This window comes from Ranitomeya imitator, chromosome 1 (genome assembly GCF_032444005.1).
Source record: "Ranitomeya imitator isolate aRanImi1 chromosome 1, aRanImi1.pri, whole genome shotgun sequence".
NCBI lineage: Eukaryota > Metazoa > Chordata > Amphibia > Anura > Dendrobatidae > Ranitomeya > Ranitomeya imitator.
This window is the reverse complement of record NC_091282.1, coordinates 852,644,435-852,669,762: the sequence shown is the minus strand read 5'-3', so window position 1 is coordinate 852,669,762 and position 25,328 is coordinate 852,644,435. Positions and strand designations below refer to the sequence as shown.

At 44.9% G+C, this 25,328-nt stretch overlaps 1 protein-coding gene across 1 annotated transcript in view; it reads left to right on the top strand.

The window, feature by feature from the left end:
- ZNF414 (zinc finger protein 414) overlaps positions 1-25,328 on the top strand; it is a 58,406-nt gene that overhangs the window by 12,562 nt on the left and 20,516 nt on the right. Inside the window, exon 4 of the mRNA XM_069741633.1 lies at positions 15,729-15,834. Coding sequence (XP_069597734.1) covers positions 15,729-15,834 — 106 coding nt within the window. The remainder of the gene's footprint in view (positions 1-15,728; positions 15,835-25,328) is intronic.

Sequence of the window (25,328 nt, the reverse complement as noted above, 5' to 3'; positions counted from 1 at the left end):
ATACCCTAATGGTGTAGTCCACTACTGGACCACCTCTTTTTAAATGGTAAGGTGTCCATAATAAAAAAAAATATATAATTATTGCCCGGACCAGCGCAGTTTATCACTGGAACTGCGTTGGTTTCGGAGGTTGGTCTACATACACTGCTCAAAAAATAAAGGGAACACTTAAACAGAATACAAGATCACAAAGACTACCCCCATTGGGGGTGAGAAGGAAGTGTGTGTGTGTGTGTGTGTGTGTGTGTGTGTATATATATATATATATATATATATATATATATATATATATATATACATACCGTATTTTCCAGCGTATAAGACGACTGGGAGTATAAGACGACCCCCAACTTTTCCAGTTAAAATATAAAATCTTCTTAAAAGTCGGGGTTTGTCTTATATGCCGGGTGTCGTCTTATAGGGTGGGTGCGGAGCAATCTGCGGTCGAAGTATATAGTGGGGGGGAGTGGTACCGATGACAAGGTGAGGGAGCGCCTCACCAGGAAGGTGTAAGTGAAGCAAACTGTCAGCGTATGGGATGCTAGGGTTATGCAAATAAGAGAGAGCGGTGCTGTGCCTAGAAAAACACTCCTCTTTCACTAATCTGGCTCACCCTTGTATCCTATTATCTCCTTCTCTGCCTCTGCTTCACTTACACCTTCCCGGTGAGGCGCCCCCTCTCCTTGTCATTGGGGTCGCTCCCCCACAATATGCGGCGACCGCAGATTACTCCGCACCTGCCCTATAAGACGACACCTGGCGTATAAGACGATACCCGACTTTTGAGAAGATTTTCAAGGGTTAAAAAGTAGTCTTATACGCCAGAAAATACAGTATATATATATATATATATATATATATATATATATATATATTTGTCTAAGGGGTAATTCCGTCTGTCTGTAACGGAAATCCCGCGTCGCTGATTAGTCCCTCCCTACTTCCGTCCAGTCAGTGCCTGGCGCCCACTCCATACTCCCCTCCAGTCAGCGCTGACACAGGGTTAATGGCAGCGTTAACGGACCGCGTTATGCTGCGGGTAACGCACTCCGTTAACGCTGCTATTAATCCCGTGTGACCAACTTTTTACTATTGATGCTGCCTATGCATCATCAATAGTAAAAAGATCTAATGTTAAAAATAATAATAAAAAAAAAAACAAACCTGCTATTCTTACCTTCCGCTGTCCGCCGATGCGCGCGGCTGCCGCCAGCTTCCATTCCCAGAGATGCATTGCGAAATTACCCAGAAGACTTGGCGGTCTCGCGACGCCGTCAGGTGAGTATATAACTATTTTTTATTTTAATTATTTTTTTTAACAGGGATATGGTGCCCACACTGCTATATACTACGTGGGATGTGCTATAATACTGCGTGGCTGCTATATACTACATGGCCAGTGTTATATACTATGTGGGCTGTGTTATATACTATGTGGGCTGTGTTATATACTGCATGGGCTGTGCTATATATTACGTGGGCAGTGTTATATACTGCGTGGGCTGTGTTATATACTGCATGGCTGCTATATACTACGTGGCCAGTGTTATATACTGCGTGGGCTGTGTTATATACTATGTGGGCTGTGCTATACACTGCGTGGGCTGTGTTATACACTGCGTGGGCTGTGTTATATACTGCGTGGGCTGTGTTATATACTACGTGGCCTGTATTATATACTGCATGGGCTGTGTAATGTACTGCGTGGGCTGTGTTATGTACTGCGTGGGCTGTGTTATGTACTGCATGGGCTGTGTTATATACTGCGTGGCTTGTATTCTATACTGCGTGGCCTGTATTATATACTGCGTGGGCTGTGTTATATATTACGTGGGCTGTTATATATTACGTGGCTGTGTTATATACTGCATGTCTGCTATATACTACATGGCTCCTATATACTACGTGGCCTGTGCTATATACTATGTGGCTGCTATGTACATACATACATATTCTAGAATACCGTTGCGTTAGAATCGGGCCACCATCTAGTATATACAGTTAGGTCCATATATATTTGGACAGAGACAACATTTTTCTAATCTTGGTTATAGACATTACCACAATAAATTTTAAACAAAACAATTCAGATGCAGTTGAAGTTCAGACTTTCAGCTTTCATTTGAGGGTATCCACATCAAAATTGGATGAAGGGTTTAGGAGTTTCAGCTCCTTAACATGTGCCACCCTGTTTTTAAAGGGACCAAAAGTAATTGGACAATTGACTCCAAGGCTATTTCATGGACAGGTGTGGGCAATCCCTTCGTTATGTCATTCTCAATTAAGCAGATAAAAGGCCTGGAGTTGATTTGAGGTGTGGTGCTTGCATTTGGAAGGTTTTGCTGTGAAGTAAACATGCGGTCAACGGAGCTCTCCATGCAGGTGAAACAAGCCATCCTTAAGATGCGGAAACAGAAAAAACCCATCCGAGAAATTGCTACAATATTAGGAGTGGCAAAATCTACAGTTTGGTACATCCTGAGAAAGAAAGAAAGCACTAGTGAACTCATCAATGCAAAAAGACCTGGGCGCCCACAGAAGACAACAGTGGTGGACGATCGCAGAATAATCTCCATGGTGAAGAGAAACCCCTTCACAACAGCCAACCAAGTGCACAACACTCTCCAGGAGGTTGGCGTATCAATATCCAAATCTGCCATAATGAGAAGACTGCATGAAAGTAAATACAGAGGGTTCACTGCACGGTGCAAGCAACTCATAAGCATCAAGAATAAAAAGGCTAGACTTGACTTTGCTAAAAACATCTAAAAAAGCCAGCACAGTTCTGGAAGAACATTCTTTGGACAGATGAAACCAAAATCAACCTCTACCAGAATGATGGAAAGAGAAAAGTATGGTGAATGCGTGGTACAGTGTTATGATCTGGTGGTTTATGAGCAACATGGGACGAGCTCTGAAGGAAGTGGTACCTGTACTGACCGCAGTTCCTAAGCTCAACACAACACTAGAAGTAGCCGTGGGATGCTCCTGACACTCCCTAGGCACCTCGTCACAGCCTAAGATCTAACTACCCCTAAAGATAGAAACAGGAAAGCTATCTTTCCTCAGAGAAAATCCCCAAAGGATAGATAGCCCCCCACAAGTAATGACTGTGAGTGGAGAGGGAAAAGACATACACAGAATGAAACCAGGATGAGCACAGGAGGCCAGTCTAGCTAGATAGATAAGACAGGATGGAATACTGTGCGGTCAGTATAAAATACTACAAAAATCCACACAGAGTTTACAAAAATCTCCACACCTGACTGAAGGTGTGGAGGGTAAATCTGCTTCCCAGAGCTTCCAGCTTCACTGAATTAATTCATACAGACAAGCTGGACAAACACAGAAAGCACAGAACGGATAAGTCCACAACCTGTGGACAGAAAAGAGCAAGCAAGGACTTAACTTTGCTGAACTGGTCAGGATAACAGGGAAATCCAAAGAGATGTGAATCCAACCAGGAACCATTGACAAAAGGCACAAGCTGAAGGAAAGAGCCAGGCTAAATAGCCGAGCAGAATAGACAATCAGTGGAAGCAGCTGCTGACTGCTAAATCCAAGGAGCAGCCATTCCACTTAAAACCACCGGAGGGAGCCCAAGAGCAGAACTCACAAAAGTGCCACTTACAACCACCGGAGGGAGCCCAAGAGCGGAATTCACAACAGTACAGCTCTTGATCCAAAGCATACCACATCATCTGTAAAACACGGTGGAGGCAGCTTGATGGCTTGGGCATGCATGGCTGCCAGTGGCACTGGGTCACTAGTGTTTATTGATGATGTGACACAGGAAAGAAGCAGCTGAATGAATTATGAGGTATTCAGAGACATACTGTGTGCTCAGATCCAGCCAAATGCAGCCAAACTGATTGGTCGTTTCATACTACAGATGGACAATGACCCAGAACATTAAGCCAAAGCAACCCAGGATTTTATTAAAGCAAAGAAGTGGAATATTCTTGAACGGCCAAGTCAGTCCCCTGATCTCAACCCAATTGAGCATGCATTTCACTTGTTAAAGACTAAACTTCAGACAGAAAGGCCCACAAACAAACAGCAACTGAAAACCACTGCATTGAAGGCCTGGCAGAGCATCAAAAAGGAGGAAACACAGCGTCTGGTGATGTCCATGAGTTCAAGACTTCAGGCAGTCATTGCCAACAAAGGGTTTTCATCCAAATACTAAAACTGAACATTTTATTTACAATTATTTAATCTGTCCAATTACTTTTGGTTCCTTTAAAAACAGGATGGCACATGTTAAGGAGCTGAAACTCCTAAATCCTTCATCCAATTTTAATGTGGATACCCTCAAATGAAAGCTGAAAGTCTGAACTTCAACTGCATCTGAATTATTTTGTTTAAAATTAATTGTGGTAATGTCTACAACCAAAATTAGAAAAATGTTGTCTCTGTCCAAATATATATGGACCTAACTGTATATATATCTACTATATAATCGTCTAAGGACACTTCCGTCTTTCTGTCTATCCTTCTGTCTGTCTGTCACGGATATTCATTGGTCGCGGCCTCTGTCATGGAAATCCAAGTCGCTGATTGGTCGTGGCAAAACGCCCACGACCAATCAGCGACGGGCACAGTCCGCCGGCAGAATGGCCGCTCCTTCCTCCCTGCAGTCAGTGCCCGCTCCATATTCCCCTCCGGTCAGCCCTCACACAGGGTTAATACCAGCGTTAATGGACCGCGGTGTAACGCACTCCATTAACGCAGCTATTAACCCTGTGTAACCAACTTTTTACTATTGATGCTGCGTATAACCCTGGGACCGGAAACTGCCGCGTGCACCGCACACAGGCGCCAGGACTACAAGGGGCCTTTGGAAGGTGAGTATATATTTATTTTTTATTTTAAGTCTTTTTTAGCCTGTTACATACGTGGCTGGGCAATATACTACGTGACTGGCCAATATACTACGTGTCTGTGCTGTATACTACGTGGCTCTGTGCTGTATACTACGTGGCTGGGCAATATACTACGTGGTCGGGCAATATACTAGGTGGCTGGGCAATATACTACGTGGGCAGTGCAATATACTACATGGACATGCATATTCTAGAATACCCGACGCGTTGGAATCGGGCCACCATCTAGTGTGTATATATATACAGACCAAACGTTTGGACACACCTTCTCATTTAAAGATTTTTCTGTATTTTCATGGCTATGAGAATTGTACATTCACACTGAGGGCATCAAAACTATGAATTAACACATGTGGAATTATATACTTAACAAAAAAGTCTGAATCAACTGAAAATATGTCTTATATTCTAGGTTCTTCAAAGTAGCCACATTTTGCTTTGATGACTGCTTTGCACACTCTTGGCATTCTCTTGATGAGCTTCAAGAGGTAGTCACCGGGAATAATTTTCACTTCACAGGTGTGCCCTGTCAGGTTTAATAAATGGGATTTCTTGCCTTATAAATGGGGTTGAGACCATCAGTTGTGTTGTGGAGAAGTCTGGTGGATACACAGCGGATAGTCCTACTGAATAAACTGTTAGCTGTTTTTCCTTGCCATAATACAAATTCTAAGTAAAGAATAACGAGTGGTCATCATTACTTTAAGAAATGAAGGTCAGTCAGTCCAAAAAATTGGGAAAACTTTAAAAGTGTCCCCAAGTGCAGTGGCAAAAACCATCAAGCGCTACAAAGAAACTGGCTCACATGAGGACTGCCCCAGGAAAGGAAGACCAAGAGTCACCTCTTCTTCTGAGGATGTTTATCCGAGTCACCAGCCTCAGAAATCGCAGGTTAACAGTAGCTCAGATTAGAGACCAGGTCAATGCCACACAGAGTTCTAGCAGCAGACACATCTCTACAACAACTGTTAAGAGGAGACTTTGTGCAGCAGGCCTTCATGGTAAAATAGCTGCTAGGAAACCACTGCTAAGGACATGCAACAAGCAGAAAAGAATTGTTTGGGCTAAAGAACACAAGGAATGGACATTAGATCAGTGGAAATCTGTGCTTTGGTCTGATGAGTCCAAGTTTGAGATCTTTGGTTCCAACCACTGTGTCTTTGTGCGACGCAGAGAAGGTGAACGGATGGACTCTACATGCCTGGTTCCCACCGTGAAGCATGTAGGAGGAGGTGTGATGGTGTGGGGGTGCTTTGCTGGTGACACTGTTGGGGATTTATTCAAAATTGAAGGCATACTGAACCAGCATGGCTACCACAGCATTTTGCAGCGGCATGCTAATCCATCCGGTTTGCGTTTAGTTGGACCATCATTTATTTTTAAACAGGACAATGACCCCAAACACACCTCCAGGCTGTGTAGGGGCTATTTGACCAAGAAGGAGAGTGATGGGGTGCTACGCCAGATGACCTGGCCTGCACAGTCACCAGACCTGAACCCAATCGAGATGGTTTGGGGTGAGCTGGACCGCAGAGTGAAGGCAAAAGAGCCAACAAGTGCTAAGCATCTCTAGGAACTCCTTCAAGATTGTTGGAAAACCATTCCCGGTGACTACCTCTTGAAGCTCATCAAGAGAATGCCAAGAGTGTGCAAAGCAGTCATCAAATCAAAAGGTGCCTACTTTGAAGAACCTAGAATATAAGCCATATTTTCAGTTGTTTCACACTTTTTTGTTAAGTATATAATTCCACATGTGTTAATTCATAGTTTTGATGCCTTCAGTGAGAATGTACAATTTTCATAGTCATGAAAATACAGAAAAATCTTTAAATGAGGTGTGTCCAAACTTTTTGTCTGTACTGTGTGTGTGTATATATACAGCACGTGTCCGCTCCATCCAAAGCGCTCCCGGCTATTGAACGCAGGTGATTCTGCATGTGTTCCTTGAACCGTGCGGAATCACCGCACCCAATACATTGTAAGGGTGATATTTATCTTGCGGAGACTGAGCGTCTCCACAAGATAAACTGACATGCGGCGTGTCTTTCCAGACCGCAGCATGTCTGTCTCTGCAGGGAAGCAGGAGGAGTTCGTGTACGCATAGTGGGCATGGGATTTCTTGAAATCCCATCCACTATGCTGTAACACCTGGCCGCCACGGGTTGGACACTGAGGATGTATGCAGCGTCCAACAAGCAGCATTTACTGATCATGGGAACATACCCTAAGGAGACCATTGAAGCAAGTAAAATGTGGAAGGGAGAAAAAGAAAAAGCTATATAAATATAAATATATATATATATATATATATATATATATATATATTCATTCACTGCGCACAAAATAAAAGGAACACTTAAACAACAGAATATAACTCCAAGTAAATCAATCTTCTGTGAAATCAAACTGTCCACTTAGGAAGCAACACTGTTTGACAATCAATTTCACATGCGGTTGTGCAAATGGAATAGACAATAGATGGAAATTATTGGCAATTATCAAGACACTCTCAATAAAGGAGTGGTTCTGCAGGTGGGGACCACAGACCACATCTCGGTACCAATGCTTTCTGGTTGATGTTTTGGTCACTTTTGAATGTTGGTTGTGCTTTTACACTCGTGGTAGCAAGAGACGGACTCTACAACCCACACAAGTGGCTCAGGTAGTGCAGCTCATCCAGGATGGCACATCAATGCGAGCTGTGGCAAGAAGGTTTGCTGTGTCTATCAGCGTAGTGTCCAGAGGCTGGAGGCGCTACCAGGAGACATGCTAGTACACCAGGAGATGTGGAGGGCAACAACCCAGTAGCAGGACCGCTACCTCAGCCTTTGTGCAAGGAGGAACATGAGCAGCACTGCCAGAGCCCTGCAAAATTACCTCCAGCAGGCCACAAATGTGGATGTGTCTGCACAAACGGTTAGAAACCAACTCCATAAGGATGGTCTGAGTGCCCGATGTCCATAGATGGGGTTGTGCTCACAGCCCAACACCATGCAGGATGCTTGGCATTTGCCACAGAACACCAGGATTGGCAAATTCGCCACTGGCGCCCTGTGCTCTTCACAGATGAAAGCAGGTTCACACTGAGCACATGTGTTATGTTTGCTAATGACAGGTGTTATGAAGGCAATCCAGAAACACAGTGTGCTTAGCGATCAGAGCGCACACAGTGATCTGACAAATACCCAAAAATACAAGAACGAGCTCTGAGACGTGGAAACTCTGTAGACTGCACACCTGATCCTATCCTAAACACAACTAAAAGCGGCCGTGGACTGCGCCCAACAACTACCTAGGCAACTCGGCACAGCCTAAGAAACTAGCTAGCCTGAAGATAGAAAAATAGGCCTGACTTGCCCCAGAGAAATTCCCCAAAGGAAAAGGCAGCCCCCCACATATAATGACTGTGAGTAAGATGAAAAGACAAAACGTAGGGATGAAATAGATTCAGCAAAGTGGGGCCCGATATTCTAGGACAGAGCGAGGACAGTAAAGCGAACTTTGCAGTCTACAAAAAACCCTAAAGCAAAACCACGCAAAGGGGGCAAAAAAAAACCCACCGTGCCGAACTAACGGCACGGCGGTACACCCTTTGCGTCTCAGAGCTTCCAGCAAAACAAAAGACAAGCTGGACAGAAAAAAAGCAACAAAAAAGCAAAAGGCACTTAGCTATACAGAGCAGCAGGTCACAGGAACAATCAGGAGAAGCTCAGATCCAACACTGAAACATTGACAAGGAGCAAGGATAGCAGCATCAGGCGGAGTTAAGTAATGAAGCAGTTAACGAGCTCACCAGAACACCTGAGGGAGGAAGCTCAGAAGCTGCAGTACCACTTGTGACCACAGGAGTGAATTCAGCCACAGAATTCGCAACAGTACCCCCCCCCCTTGAGGAGGGGTCACCGAACCCTCACCAGAGCCCCCAGGCCGACCAGGATGAGCCGCATGAAAGGCACGAACAAGATCGGAAGCATGAACATCAGAGGCAAAAACCCAGGAATTACCTTCCTGAGCATAACCCTTCCATTTAACCAGATACTGGAGTTTCCGTCTAGAAACACGAGAATCCAAAATCTTCTCCACAATATACTCCAATTCCCCCTCCACCAAAACCGGGGCAGGAGGCTCAACAGATGGAACCATAGGTGCCACGTATCTCCGCAACAACGACCTATGGAATACATTATGTATGGAAAAGGAGTCTGGGAGGGTCAAACGAAAAGACACAGGATTGAGAACCTCAGAAATCCTATACGGACCAATAAAACGAGGTTTAAATTTAGGAGAGGAAACCTTCATAGGAATATGACGAGAAGATAACCAAACCAGATCCCCAACACGAAGTCGGGGACCCACACGGCGTCTGCGATTAGCGAAAAGTTGAGCTTTCTCCTGGGACAAGATCAAATTGTCCACTACCTGAGTCCAGATCTGCTGCAACCTATCCACCACAGAATCCACACCAGGACAGTCCGAAGACTCAACCTGTCCTGAAGAGAAACGAGGATGGAACCCAGAATTGCAAAAAAATGGAGAAACCAAGGTAGCCGAGCTGGCCCGATTATTAAGGGCGAACTCAGCCAACGGCAAAAAGGACACCCAATCATCCTGGTCTGCAGAAACAAAACATCTCAGATATGTTTCCAAGGTCTGATTGGTTCGTTCGGTCTGGCCATTAGTCTGAGGATGGAAAGCCGAGGAAAAGGATAGGTCAATGCCCATCCTACCACAAAAGGCTCGCCAAAACCTTGAAACAAACTGGGAACCTCTGTCAGAAACAATATTCTCAGGAATGCCATGCAACCGAACCACATGCTGAAAGAACAAAGGTACCAAATCAGAGGAGGAAGGCAATTTAGCCAAGGGCACCAGATGGACCATTTTAGAAAAGCGATCACAGACCACCCAAATGACTGACATCTTTTGAGAAACGGGAAGGTCAGAAATGAAATCCATCGAAATATGTGTCCAAGGCCTCTTTGGGACCGGCAAGGGCAAAAGCAACCCACTGGCACGAGAACAGCAGGGCTTAGCCCTAGCACAAATCCCACAGGACTGCACAAAAGTACGTACATCCCGTGACAGAGATGGCCACCAGAAGGATCTAGCCACTAACTCTCTGGTACCAAAGATTCCAGGATGACCAGCCAACACCGAACAATGAAGTTCAGAGATAAGTTTATTAGTCCACCTATCAGGGACGAACAGTTTCTCTGCTGGACAACGATCAGGTTTATTCGCCTGAAATTTTTGCAGCACCCGCCGCAAATCAGGGGAGATGGCAGACACAATGACTCCTTCCTTGAGGATACCCGCTGGCTCAGATAAACCCGGAGAGTCGGCCACAAAACTCCTAGACAGAGCATCCGCCTTCACATTTTTAGAGCCCGGAAGGTACGAAATCACAAAGTCGAAGCGGGCAAAAAATAACGACCAACGGGCCTGTCTAGGATTCAAGCGCTTGGCAGACTCGAGATAAGTCAAGTTCTTATGATCAGTCAATACCACCACGCGATGCTTAGCTCCTTCAAGCCAATGACGCCACTCCTCGAATGCCCACTTCATGGCCAGCAACTCTCGATTGCCCACATCATAATTACGCTCAGCGGGCGAAAACTTCCTTGGAAAGAAAGCACATGGTTTCATCACTGAGCAATCAGAACCTCTCTGTGACAAAACCGCCCCTGCTCCAATCTCAGAAGCATCAACCTCGACCTGGAACGGAAGAGAAACATCTGGCTGATACAACACAGGGGCAGAACAAAAACGACGCTTCAACTCCTGAAAAGCTTCCACAGCAGCAGAAGACCAATTAACCAAATCAGCACCCTTCTTGGTCAAATCGGTCAATGGTTTGGCAATGCTAGAAAAATTACAGATGAAGCGACGATAAAAATTAGCAAAGCCCAGGAACTTTTGCAGACTTTTCAGAGATGTCGGCTGAATCCAATCCTGGATGGCTTGGACCTTAACTGGATCCATCTCGATAGTAGAAGGGGTAAAGATGAACCCTAAAAATGAAACTTTCTGCACACCGAAGAGACACTTTGATCCCTTCACAAACAAAGAGTTAGCACGCAGGACCTGAAAAACCATTCTGACCTGCTTCACATGAGACTCCCAATCATCTGAGAAGATCAAAATGTCATCCAAGTAAACAATCAGGAATTTATCCAGATACTCACGGAAGATGTCATGCATAAAAGACTGAAACACAGATGGAGCATTGGCAAGTCCGAACGGCATCACTAGATACTCAAAATGACCCTCGGGCGTATTGAATGCAGTTTTCCATTCATCTCCTTGCCTGATTCTCACCAGATTATACGCACCACGAAGATCTATCTTAGTGAACCAACTAGCCCCCTTAATCCGAGCAAACAAGTCAGATAACAATGGCAAGGGATACTGAAATTTAACAGTGATCTTATTAAGAAGGCGGTAATCAATACACGGTCTCAGCGAACCATCCTTCTTGGCTACAAAGAAGAACCCTGCTCCCAGTGGTGATGACGATGGGCGAATATGTCCCTTCTCCAGGGATTCCTTCACATAACTGCGCATAGCGGCGTGTTCGGGCACGGATAAATTAAATAATCGACCTTTAGGGAATTTACTACCAGGAATCAAATTGATAGCACAATCACAATCCCTATGCGGAGGTAGAGCATCGGACTTGGGCTCTTCAAATACATCCTGATAATCAGACAAGAACTCTGGGACCTCAGAAGGGGTGGATGACGAAATCGACAAAAATGGAACATCACCATGTACCCCCTGACAACCCCAGCTGGATACCGACATGGAATTCCAATCCAATACTGGATTATGGGTTTGTAGCCATGGCAACCCCAACACGACCACATCATGCAGATTATGCAACACCAGAAAGCGAATAACTTCCTGATGTGCAGGAGCCATGCACATGGTCAGCTGGGCCCAGTATTGAGGTTTATTCTTGGCCAAAGGTGTAGCATCAATTCCTCTCAATGGAATAGGACACCGCAAAGGCTCCAAGAAAAACCCACAACGTTTAGCATAATCCAAATCCATCAGATTCAGGGCAGCGCCCGAATCCACAAACGCCATGACAGAAAACGACGACAAAGAGCATATCAAGGTAATGGACAGAAGGAATTTGGACTGTACAGTACCAATGACGGCAGACCTAGCGGACCGCTTAGTGCGCTTAGGACAATCAGAAATAGCATGAGTGGAATCACCACAGTAGAAACACAGACCATTCAGACGTCTGTATTCCTGCCGTTCAACTCTAGTCATAGTCCTATCGCACTGCATAGGCTCAGGTTTAACCTCAGGCAGTACCGCCAAATGGTGCACAGATTTACGCTCGCGCAAGCGTCGACCGATCTGAATGGCCAAAGACAAAGACTCATTCAAACCAGCAGGCATAGGAAATCCCACCATGACATCCTTAAGAGCCTCAGAGAGACCCTTTCTGAACAAAGCTGCCAGCGCAGATTCATTCCACTGAGTGAGTACTGACCATTTCCTAAATTTCTGACAATATACTTCTATATCATCCTGACCCTGGCACAAAGCCAGCAAATTTTTCTCAGCCTGATCCACTGAATTAGGCTCATCGTACAGCAATCCGAGCGCCAGGAAAAACGCATCGACACTACTCAATGCAGGGTCTCCTGGCGCAAGAGAAAATGCCCAGTCTTGAGGGTCGCCGCGCAAAAAAGAAATAATAATCAAAACCTGTTGAATAGGATTACCAGAAGAATGAGGTTTCAAGGCCAGAAATAGCTTACAATTATTTTTGAAACTTAGAAACTTAGTTCTATCTCCAAAAAACAAATCAGGAATAGGAATTCTTGGTTCTAACATAGATTTCTGATCAATAGTATCTTGAATTTTTTGTACATTTATAACGAGATTATCCATTGAAGAGCACAGACCCTGAATATCCATGTCCACACCTGTGTCCAGAATCACCCAAATGTCTAGGGGAAAAAAAAAAAGTGAACACAGAGCAGAAAAAAAAAAAAAAAATGATGTCAGAACTTTTTCTTTCCCTCTATTGAGAATCATTAGTTTGGCTCCTTGTACTGTTATGTTTGCTAATGACAGGTGTTATGAAGGCAATCCAGAAACACAGTGTGCTTAGCGATCAGAGCGCACACAGTGATCTGACAAATACCCAAAAATACAAGAACGAGCTCTGAGACGTGGAAACTCTGTAGACTGCACACCTGATCCTATCCTAAACACAACTAAAAGCGGCCGTGGACTGCGCCCAACAACTACCTAGGCAACTCGGCACAGCCTAAGAAACTAGCTAGCCTGAAGATAGAAATATAGGCCTGACTTGCCCCAGAGAAATTCCCCAAAGGAAAAGGCAGCCCCCCACATATAATGACTGCGAGTAAGATGAAAAGACAAAACGTAGGGATGAAATAGATTCAGCAAAGTGGGGCCCGATATTCTAGGACAGAGCGAGGACAGTAAAGCGAACTTTGCAGTCTACAAAAAACCCTAAAGCAAAACCACGCAAAGGGGGCAAAAAAAACCCCACCGTGCCGAACTAACGGCACGGCGGTACACCCTTTGCGTCTCAGAGCTTCCAGCAAAACAAAAGACAAGCTGGACAGAAAAAAAGCAACAAAAAAGCAAAAGGCACTTAGCTATACAGAGCAGCAGGTCACAGGAACAATCAGGAGAAGCTCAGATCCAACACTGAAACATTGACAAGGAGCAAGGATAGCAGCATCAGGCGGAGTTAAGTAATGAAGCAGTTAACGAGCTCACCAGAACACCTGAGGGAGGAAGCTCAGAAGCTGCAGTACCACTTGTGACCACAGGAGTGAATTCAGCCACAGAATTCACAACAACATGTGACAGACGTGACAGACTCTGCAGGCGCCGGTTTGACCAGTTTTGCAGTAGGTCAGTAGTGGTGTGGGAAGGCATTTCTTTGGAGGGCCGCACAGCCCTCCAAGTGCTAGCCAGAGGTACCCTGACTGCCTTTAGGTACCGGGATGAGATCATCAGACCCATTGTGAGACCATATGCAGTTGCAGTGGGCCCTGGGTTCCTGCTGATTCATGACAATGCTAGGCCACATGTGACTGGAGTGTGTCAGCAGTTCCTCCATGATGAAGGCATTGATGCTAAGGACTGGCCTGCCCCTTCCCCAGTCCTGAATCCAATCAAGCACATCTGGGACATCATGTCTCGTTCCATCCACCAACGACACATTGCACCACAGACTTTCCATGAGTTAACTGATGCCTTAATCCAGGTCTGTGAGGGGATCCCTCAGGATAACATCCACCGACTCATCAGGAGCATGCTCAGGCGTTGTAGGGAAGTTATAGAGGCACGTGGACGCCACACACACTACTGAGCATCATTTCCTTGTCTTGAGGCATTTCCACTGAAATTGGATCAGCCTGTAATTTGATTTTCCACTTTGATTTTGAGCATCATTCCAACTCCAGACCTCCATGGGATATTAGTTGTGATTTTACATTGATCATTTTTAGGTATTAATGTTCTCAATGCATTCCACTATATAATGAATAAAGATTTACAACTGGAATATTCCATTCAGTGATATCTAGGATGTAGGATTTTAGCGTTCCCTTTATTTTTTTGAGCAGTGTATTTTTTTTAATTTTATTATGAACACTTTAGCTTTTAAGTAGGGGTTGTTCAGAGGTGGATAACCCTTTTTAATTTGCGAGTAGAATAAACTTTCCAAACTCCATGATGTGTTTAGGTACCAAAGTCCATTGTTGCTACTAATAAACACTATAAGTAAGGGACCAGCCTATCTCTCCACTCTATGCAGAGCACTTTTCTGGGCAATGAGAAAACTACAATTATTTTATTCACTTTTGCCTTACTGCTAGTGGTCAAGAAGTGTGTGCAGCAGAAATGGTTGCCATCTGAACCAGCAGTCTGGACTTTCATTATATGCCGCAGATACAGTATGCTACTTCCTGAACTGGAAAACGACTGCACCAAATAATCCAATGCAGCTAAATGGTGCAATTATATCAGTCACCATCTTGACATAGCCTAATTTGAGGATTCTTGTGCCATCTTTATGCCAGCTTGCCCTGTGTTTGAAGGGGTTGTCCTTCTTTCAGAGTGCTCTCTGCATGCTGTCAGAATTCTCCGGTGAGATCAGGAAGTCACATGACCACAAATAAGCAATTTGCATGCATGCGGTCACATGCAGACTAGACGTGCTCAGCCTCACTAAATACAAGTGAAGTGATTGAAGCTGAGCATGTATAGTACAGTCCAGAAGTATGCAAATCACGTACTTGAAGTCACGTGATCCCACCCCCACCGCTTTCTATGTCAATACTGCAGAATCCTGACCGTGTGCCATGTGCACGCTGAAATGATTCAGATGTCTGCAGTTACATAGCACCAAGACCGGACAACCCCTTTTAAGGGTTTCCATTTTCAACAGGACTAATTTCTTTTGATGAGCTTTGTTTATCACAGAAGAGAAGCAAAATTCATATGTCAAAACTGCTTTTATAGGAAGGGGGCACAGATTATTTTGGGGACTGTAACTACCTTCCTGTACTTGCAGAATGTTATCCATTATTTGACTATCTACTGTAAACACACTCGGCCCAAATTTCTCAGTTTTATGTATTTTTCTAAAGCGATTTCATAAGATTGCTTATAAATATTTGTTACTGTATCTGTCTCTGTTAACAGAATGAGGACTGCTTCAAGTCTAAGTTTTTTTACGAGAAATCCAAATGTCCATTAGTTGTGAGAGCTGTTACTGAGGAAAATAACTATATCATGGAGACCATCTCATTCATAGAATTTTTTTTCGTTTTACAGATAAAAAGTTCTTTTGCTCGATTAGTGGATGCGGAGCAATACTAAATAGCATGCAAGAGCTTATGAGCCACCTGAAAGTCCATTACAAGCCTAACCGCTACTTTAAGTAAGTGAATAGATTTAAGGTCTTCTATTTTTTTTTTTTCTTGTGGTATTTGCCCTAGGAAAACATTGTATATGTGTTTTATTAAACTGTAATACAAGTGTTTGCATTGTGTAATATTTTTCATAAGGGTTCTGCGATATTTCATGAATTGCCATTTCCTAACTTCCCTGCATTTAGACAAGGTGTATACTGGAAAGTTGCGCATTGGTATAACTTCATTCTAAGATCTTATTCTATCAAAATTAACTGCATTGTTCAAGATATGGAGGCTGAAATTTTTTTTTATAACAGTTATATAGAGCTCCGTGACCTGCAAGCCATCTCTTTCCCAGTTACTGCATGTAAAGGTTCTGTTGTAATTCTATACATCTAGGACAATGCCTATCACATAATGTAAGAAATATGGTTTTTGTTTATTCTTTCTTTCTTTGAGAAAAGTAATGATGCACTGATGGATGAAAAATTGATCATAAGAATTTTATTATTTTAAAATGAGCTCTTGTGAGAACATGGCCGAATAGTGTATTATAAAACAGGGTTCTAATTAATTTTGAGAAAGATGCTTACTGCTCTGTACAGCTACATGTCCTGGTGTACTTTACTTTATGGTACTGATTTGGCTTTAGTAGTGGATATATACAGTGTCAGGGAAAAAAAATGTTACAAGTTCAACAAAACCACAAAGTTTTAATATTTCAATTGTTTTATTTTGGATATTTTGTTACAATTAGTATTTTGTCATGTCACCCTTACACTTTATCACCATCTGCAGTTGTTTAGGAATTCAGCAATTCTGGTGAAGTATGTGGAGTCCATGGTTATCCACAGTGTTCTGCACCTCTTTAGATCGTTGATGTTGCCGGATCCTGTCTCTTGAACCTTGTTTGTCATTAAATTCCAGGCATTTTCTATGGGGTTATGGTCAAGAGAATTACCTGACCTCTCTAAAATGTTAATGTTGTGGTCATTGAGAAACGTTGTCACAGCCTTGGTTTTGTGGGCAGGGGATCAACCATTCATAAAGTAATCACACTGATGAATGACCCAAAAATTGAAGCAAATGTTTTTCCAAAACATTAACCCCTTCACGACGTTTTGATTTTGCGTTTTTGTTATTCACTCCCCTTCTTCCCAGAACCATAACTAGTTTAATTTTTTTGTCAATATGGCCATGTCAGGGCTTGCTTTTTCTCTATCGCCTCTCATTGGGGGACACAGGAACCATGGGTGTATGCTGCTGCCACTAGGAGGCTGACACTATGCACAAAAAAGTTAGCTCCTCCTCTGCAGTGTACACCCCACCGACTGTCATTATGAACTTCAGTTTAGCTTAGTGTCAGTAGGAGGTGGACACGGGTCTTTCATTAGACCCTTATCTACCGCAATGTGCATCGTTCCTTTTCAGATTTTCCAGAGGGATACAGGGTGAACAGTCACACCTGTAAACCCACAATACGGACTTTGAGTACGGCGTGTACTGCCACCTCGTATCCTCATAGATCCCACAGCAGGACCAAGATCCTAGCACACAAGCGTGCTTAGAAGTTCAATCCTAGCAAAAAAAAAACACCTTCCAAGATAGAACTGACAGGGAAACCTCCCTGAGAGGCTCAAAGGGGGGAACCTCTCAGAACCTCCAGCACAAGATTTAAATCCCTTGAATCCACAGGGGCCCTGCACGGAGGGACAGCGTGGGCTACTCCTTGAAGGAAAGTCTTAACCTGTGGCTGAGAAGATAGCGTCTTCTGAAAAGGGATGGAGAACGCAGAAACCTGGTCCTTAAGGGAACTAAGAGCAAGGTCCGAATCTAGTCCTGCCTGAAGGAAAGCCAAAATGGAAGGCAGGAAAAAGGACATAGGTGAAACGCGGTTGGACTCGCACCAATGGAAGTAAGCCTCCCAGGTACGATAGTAGATCCTGGAAGACGAAGGCTTCCTAGCCTGGATCATAGTGTGAATCACCCAGTCTGAAAGGCCGGATGCTCTTAGAACTGCGGTCTCAACAACCACGCCGTTAAACTGAGCGACCGAGAATTCGGGTGGCAGATCGGACCCTGAGACAGCAGATCGGGTCTGTCTGGAAGGCGCCAGGGGGCGTCCGCGTGAAGATTGATGATCTCCGCAAATCAAAATTTCCTGGGCCAATCCGTGGCAATTAGAATGACCGGCACCCCTTCCGCCTTGATCTTTTTCAACAGCTTGGGAAACAAGGACGGGGTGGAAAAAGATAGGGGAGCAGGAACTGCGACCAAGGAATGGCCAGAGCGTCAACACCACTGCGAGAAGATCGTGGGACCTTGGGACGACCCGAGGGACCTTCCTGTTCATTCGGGACACCGTTAGGTCCACTTCCGGAGTCCCCCATCAAAGAAAAATCTGATGGAAGACCTCCTGAAGCAAGGATCATTCCCCTGCCGCGAGGCCCTCGCGGCTGAGGAAGTAGACGGCCCAAATGTCCACGCCGGGGACCTGCACCGCGGATCTCACCAGGACGTTGCCTCTGCCCAAAGGAGGAGCCTGGATACCTCTGCCGAGGCCAGAAAATTCCCGAGTCCCCCCTGGTGGTTGACATATGCCACAGCTGTGGTATTGTCCGTCTTGATTCGAATTGGCAGACCCCTGAAAATCCTTACCCAGTGAAGAAGAGTCAGAAAGATGACCTGGAACTCGAGGACATTGATCGGCAGAGAGGACTCCTGCGCCGACCAACGACCCTGAACAGTCAGGTGACAAAGCCCTGCACCTCAGCCAAGCAGGCTGGCGTCTGTCGTCACCACCTGCCAGAGAACTGGAAGGAAGGATCTGCCCTGGGATATGAGAGGTGACCTCGGCCACCAGTTGAGGAACCGTTTGACACTGGGAGAAAGCCGGATCGGACGATGCAGGGAGAAGACAGACCTGTCCCACTGTGATAGAATAGCCTGCTGAAGAGGTCTTGAGTGAAGTGGATGAAGGGAATCGCTTCTAATGTTGCAACCATCCTTCCCAGGACCTTCATGGCCAATCGGAAAGGTGGGAAGCCTAGAACCCTGGAGCAAGCCAACTTCCCGACGAAGGAGGGATATCTTGTCTTCAGGAAGGAAGACTCTGGTCCGACAAGTGTCAAAGAGCATGCCCAGAAATATGAGGCGCTGAGAAGGAACAAGACCGGACTTCTTCCTGTTGACGAGCCACCCAAAATGGGCTAGAGTGTCGAGGACGATGGATAGACTTCCGGAAGCCTGAGACAGAAATTCCTGAGCCTCCATGGAAGTGATTACTGAACGGGGGATTCCATCCTGAAGTGTCTAAGATGAAACTTCTTGTTCAGCAATTTGAAATCCAGACTGGGACAAACCTTGTCGTCCTTTTTCGGTACAAAGAGATTCGAACAGAAGCCTGTGAACCGTTCCTCTTCTGGGACGGGAACGATTACCCCGGATTTAAGGAGGGAAACAATGGCTGCAAAGAAACTCGGGACTTTAGCGGGGTCTCTTGGAGGTCGGGATTCGAAGAAACGATCCCGGGGCCGTGAAATGAATCTATTTTGTATCCAGAGGATACAAGTTCCCTGACCCATGCGTCCTCTACTGAGGAGATCCAGATGTCCCTGAGGAAGAGGAGACAGCTGCCCAGCTTGGGAAATGGGCTGGGGTCTAGACGTGAGTCATACCTCCTGGGATAAAGGCTCACTCTACCCGGGCAGTTGGTTCTTCCTGGGCTGTACACCACAGGGCTTCCGCCCTACAGCTTTGCAAAGCGGCGACCTGGTCTTCCATCCACACGTTCGCCAAATTTTACAAGGTCCTACGCCAGCCTAGGCAGAAGGATCTTGCAGGCGGCAGTGTTGAGTCCTCTGACCTGATGGAAGTCTGTTTTTCCCTGCTTTGGGACGTCCCATGGTTCCTGTGTCCCCCAATGAGAGGCGATAGAGAAAACAGGATTTTTGGTCGCTTACCGTAAAATCTGTTTCTCTGAGACTTCATTGGGGGACACAGCACCCTCCCATGTTGTTCAGTTTCTGTGGTTCTACGTTCTATGACTGTTCTCATGTTTACAGTTCTCATGTTTGTGATTATTATTTCAATCTTATGGTTCCTGTGTCCCCCAATGAAGGCTCCGAGAAACAGATTTTACGGTAAGCAACCAAAAATCCTGTTTTTGCGGGACGAGTTGTACTTTTGAATGACCCCATTGGTTTTACCATATCGTACTGGAAAACGGCAAAAAAATCCAAGTGGGGTGAAATTGCAAAAAAAAGTGCAATTCCACACATTTTTTTGTTTGTTTGTTTGTTTTTTACCATGTTCACTAAATGCTAAAACTGACCTGCCACTATGACTCTACAGGTCATTATGAGTTCTCAGATACCAAACATGTCTAGGTTGTTTTTATGTGGTGAAAAAGCAAGCCAAAGTTTTGTATTTAAAAAAAACAAACAAACTCCATTTTCTGAGACACGTAGTATCTCCACTTTTCAAGATCTGGGGCTGGGCGAGTACCTTTTTTGCACGCCGAGCTGACGTTTTTATTGATACTATTTTTAGGAAGATACGATGTTTTGATTGCCTGTTATGGCATTTTGTTACAGCAACCAAAAAATATTTCTGGCGTTTTGGATTTTTTTTCTCATTCCGATGTTTACCGATAAAATTCTTTCTATATTTTGATAAATCAGGCATTTCTGAACACAATGATACCAAATGTGTATTTTTAAATTCTGATTTATTTGGAATGAAGCAAGAGGGCAGTGATTAGAATATATATATATATATATATATATATATATATATATATATATATCTCCACTCTACTATATATATATATATACTATATATATATATATATATATATATATATATATATATATATACATATCTCCACTCTACTCTCAAGATCACATCTCACCACCTGTGCACTTGACCCACTCCCATCCCACCTCATCCCAAACCTCACCACAATCTTCATCCCAACCCTAACCCATTTCTTCAACTTATCTCTAACAACTGGTGTTTTCCCCTCAAGCTTTAAACATGCCTCCATCACACCTATCCTCAAAAAGCCCTCTCTTGACCCATCCTCTGTATCTAGCTATCGCCCTATATCACTTCTCCCCTATGCCTCCAAACTACTGGAACAACACGTTTACCTTGAACTGTCCTCCCATCTCTCTTCCTGCTCCCTCTTTGACCGCCTACAATCTGGCTTCCGGTCACACCATTCCACCGAAACTGCCCTAACTAAAGTCACCAATGACCTCTTAACCGCCAAGAGCAAGCGACACTACTCTGTCCTCCTCCTCCTCGACCTGTCGGCTGCCTTTGACACAGTGGACCATTCCCTATTATTACAAACCCTCTCATCCCTTGGCATCGCAGACTTGGCCCTATCCTGGATCTCATCATACCTAACAGACCGGACATTCAGCGTCTCCCACTCACACACCACCTCCTCACCTCGCCCTCTATCTGTCGGAGTCCCACAAGGTTCAGTCCTTGGGCCCTTGCTCTTCTCCATTTACACCTTTGGCCTGGGACAGCTCATAGAATCTCATGGCTTTCAGTATCACCTCTATGCTGACGACACACAGATCTACATCTCTGGACCAGATATCACCTCCCTTCTAACCAGAATCCCTCAATGTCTGTCCACTATTTCATCCTTCTTCTCCGCTAGATTTTTGAAACTTAACATGGACAAAACAGAATTCATCATCTTTCCCCCATCTCACGCGACCCCCCCAACGAACCTATCAATTACAGTAAATGGCTGCCCACTCTCCCCAGTCCCACAAGCTCGCTGCCTCGGGGTAATCCTTGACGCTGATCTCTCCTTCAAACCACATATCCAAGCCCTTTCCACTTCCTGCCGACTGCAACTCAAAAATATTTCACGAATCCGTTCATTCCTCAACCATGAATCTGCAAAAACCCTAGTCCATGCCCTCATCATCTCTCGCCTTGACTACTGCAACCTCCTGCTCTGTGGCCTCCCCGCTAACACTCTCGCACCCCTCCAATCTATTCTAAACTCTGCTGCCCGACTAATCCACCTGTCCCCCCGCTATTCCCCGGCCTCTCCCCTCTGTCAATCCCTTCACTGGCTCCCCATTGCCCAGAGACTCCACTACAAAACCCTAACCATGACGTACAAAGCCATCCACAACCTGTCTCCTCCATACATCTGTGACCTCGTCTCCCGGTACTTACCTACCCGCAACCTCCGATCCTCACAAGATCTCCTACTCTACTCCCCTCTTATCTCCTCTTCCCACAATCGTATACAAGATTTCTCTCGCGTATCACCCCTACTCTGGAACCCTCTACCACAACACATCAGACTCTCGCCTACCATCGAAACCTTCAAAAAGAACCTGAAGACCCACCTCTTCAGACAAGCCTACAACCTGCAGCTACCACCGATCGACCAAACCGCTGCATGACCATCTCTACCCTCACCTACTGTATTCTCACCCATCCCTTGTAGATTGTGAGCCCTCGCGGGCAGGGTCCTCATTCCTCCTGTACCAGTTATGACTTGTATTGTTTAAGATTATTGTACTTGTTTTCATTATGTATACCCCTCCTCACATGTAAAGCGCCATGGAATAAATGGCGCTATAACAATAAATAATAATAATAATAATAATAATATATATATATATATATATATATATATATATATATATATATATATATACCGTATTTTTCGGACTAAAAGACGCACTTTTTCCCCCCCAAAAAAGGGGGGGAAATGGGGGGTGCGTCTAATAGTCGCAATGCAGGCTTACCTCGGTGGCAGAGGTGCGGTGGCAGAGGTGCGGTTGCGGGGGTGTGGCGGCAGAGGAGGCGCAGTAAGCGGGGTCCCTTTCCCCGGTATGGTGATCCAGCAGGCCCGGTATGCAGCAGAGCCGGGTGAATCCTCTTGTTATCGGTGGTGGCGGCCATTTTCCGGAGGCCGCGCGTGCGCAGATGGAGCGCTCTGCTTCCCGGGGCTTCAGAAAAATGGCCGCCGCGATCTCCATCTGCGCACGCGCGGCCTCCCGCGGCCATTTTCCTGAAGCCCCGGGAGCAGAGCGCTTCATCTGCACACGCGCGGCCTCAGGAAGATGGCCGCGCCCACCGATAACAAGAGGATTCACCCGGCTCTGCTGCATACCGGGCCTGCTGCATCACCACACCGGGGAAAGGGACCCCGCTTCCTGCGCCTCCTCTGCTGCCACACCCCCGCCACCGCACCTCTGCCACCGGACCTCTGCCACCGCACCTCTGCCACCTAGGTAAACCTGCATGGTACGCCAGGGACCCCTCTCACGCCATACCTCTCACTGCACCTCCTGATCCCAGCACCTCCTGATCCCAGCACCTTCTCATCCCAGCACCTCCTGATCCCAGCACCTCCTGATCCCAGCACCTCCTGATCCCAGCACCTCCTGATCCCAGCACCTTCTCATCCCAGCACCTCCTGATCCCAGCACCTCCTGATCCCAGCACCTCCTGATCCCAGCACCTTCTCATCCCAGCACCTTCTCATCCCAGCACCTTCTCATCCCAGCACCTCCTCATCCCAGCATCACCCCACCTTGCCTCCTGTGATAATAGACATTACCACAATGAATTTTAAACAAAACAATTCAGATGCAGTTGAACTTCAGACTTTCAGCTTTCATTTACGGGTATCCACATTAAAATTGAATGAAAGGTTCAATAATTTTAAATAAAATGTCCATTTTTAGTACTTGGTTGAAAACCCTTTGTTGGCAATGGCTGCCTGAAGTCTTGAACTCATGGACATCACCAGACGCTGTGTTTCCTCCTTTTTGATGCTCTGCCAGGCCTTCACTGCAGTGGTTTTCAGTTGCTGTTTGTTTGTAGGCCTTTCTGTCTGAAGTTTAGTCGTTAACAAGTGAAATGCATGCTCAATTGGGTTGAGATCAGGTGACTGACTTGGCCATTCAAGAATATTCCACTTCTTTGCTTTAATAAACTCCTGGGTTGTTTTGGCTTTATGTTTTGTTTCATTGTCCATCTGTAGTATGAAACGACGACCAATCAGTTTGGCTGCATTTGGCTGGATCTGAGCACACAGTATGTCTCTGAATACCTCAGAATTCATTCGGTTGCTTCTGTCCTGTGTCACATCATCAATAAACACTAGTGACCCAGTGCCACTGGCAGCCATACATGCCCAAGCCATCACACTGCCTCCGCCGTGTTTTACAGATGTGGTATGCTTTGGATCATGAGCTGTACCAAGACTTCACCATACTTTTCTCTTTCCATCATTCTGGTAGAGGTTGATCTTTGTTTCATTTGTCCAAAGAATGTTCTTCCAGAACTGTGCTGGCTTTTTTAGATGTTTTTTTGCAAAGTCCAGTCTAGCCTTTTTATTCTTGATGCTTATGAGTGGCTTGCACCGTGCAGTGAACACTCTGTATTTACTTTCATGCAGTCTTCTCTTTATGATTGATCTGGATATTGATACGCCTACCTCCTGGAGAGTGTTGTTCACTTGGTTGGCTGTTGTGAAGGGGTTTCTCTTCACCATGGAGATTATTCTGCGATCATCCACCACTTTTGTCTTCCTTGGGGGCCCAGGTCTTTTTGCATTGATGAGTTCACTAGTGCTTTCTTTCTTTCTCAGGATGTACCAAACTGTAGATTTTGCCACTCCTAATATTGTAGCAATTTCTCGGATGGGTTTTTTCTGTTTTCGCAGCTTAAGGATGGCTTGTTTCACCTGCATGGAGAGCTCCTTTAACCGCATGTTTACTTCACAGCAAAACCTTTCAAATGCAAGCACCACACCTCAAATCAACTCCAGGCCTTTTATCTGCTTAATTGAGAATGACATAACGAAGGGATTGCCCACACCTGTCCATGAAATAGCCTTGGAGTCAATTGTCCAATTACTTTTGATCCCTTTAAAAACAGGGTGGCACATGTTAAGGAGCTGAAACTCCTAAACCTTTCATCCAATTTTAATGTGGATACCCTCAAATGAAAGCTGAAAGTCTGAACTTCAACTGCATCTGAATTGTTTTGTTTTAAATTCATAGTGGTAATGTCTGTAACCAAAATTAGAAAAATGTTGTCTCTGTCCAAATATATATGGACCTAACTGTGTGTGTGTGTGTGTGTGTGTGTATATATATATATATATATATATATATATATATATATATATATATATATATATATATATATATATATATATATACCGTCTCATTTAAAGATTTTTCAGTATTTTCATGACTATGAAATTTGGACATTCACACTGAAGGCATCAAATCTATGAATTAACACATGTTAAATTATATACTTAACAAAAAAGTGTGAAACTGAAATTATGTCTTATATTATAGGTTCTTCAAAGTAGCCACCTTTTGCTTTGATTACTGATTTGCACACTCTTGGCATTCTTTTGATGAGCTTCAAGAGGTAGTCACCAGGAACGGTCTTCCAACAATCTTGAAGGAGTTCCCAGAGATGCTTAGCACTTGTTGGCCCTTTTGCC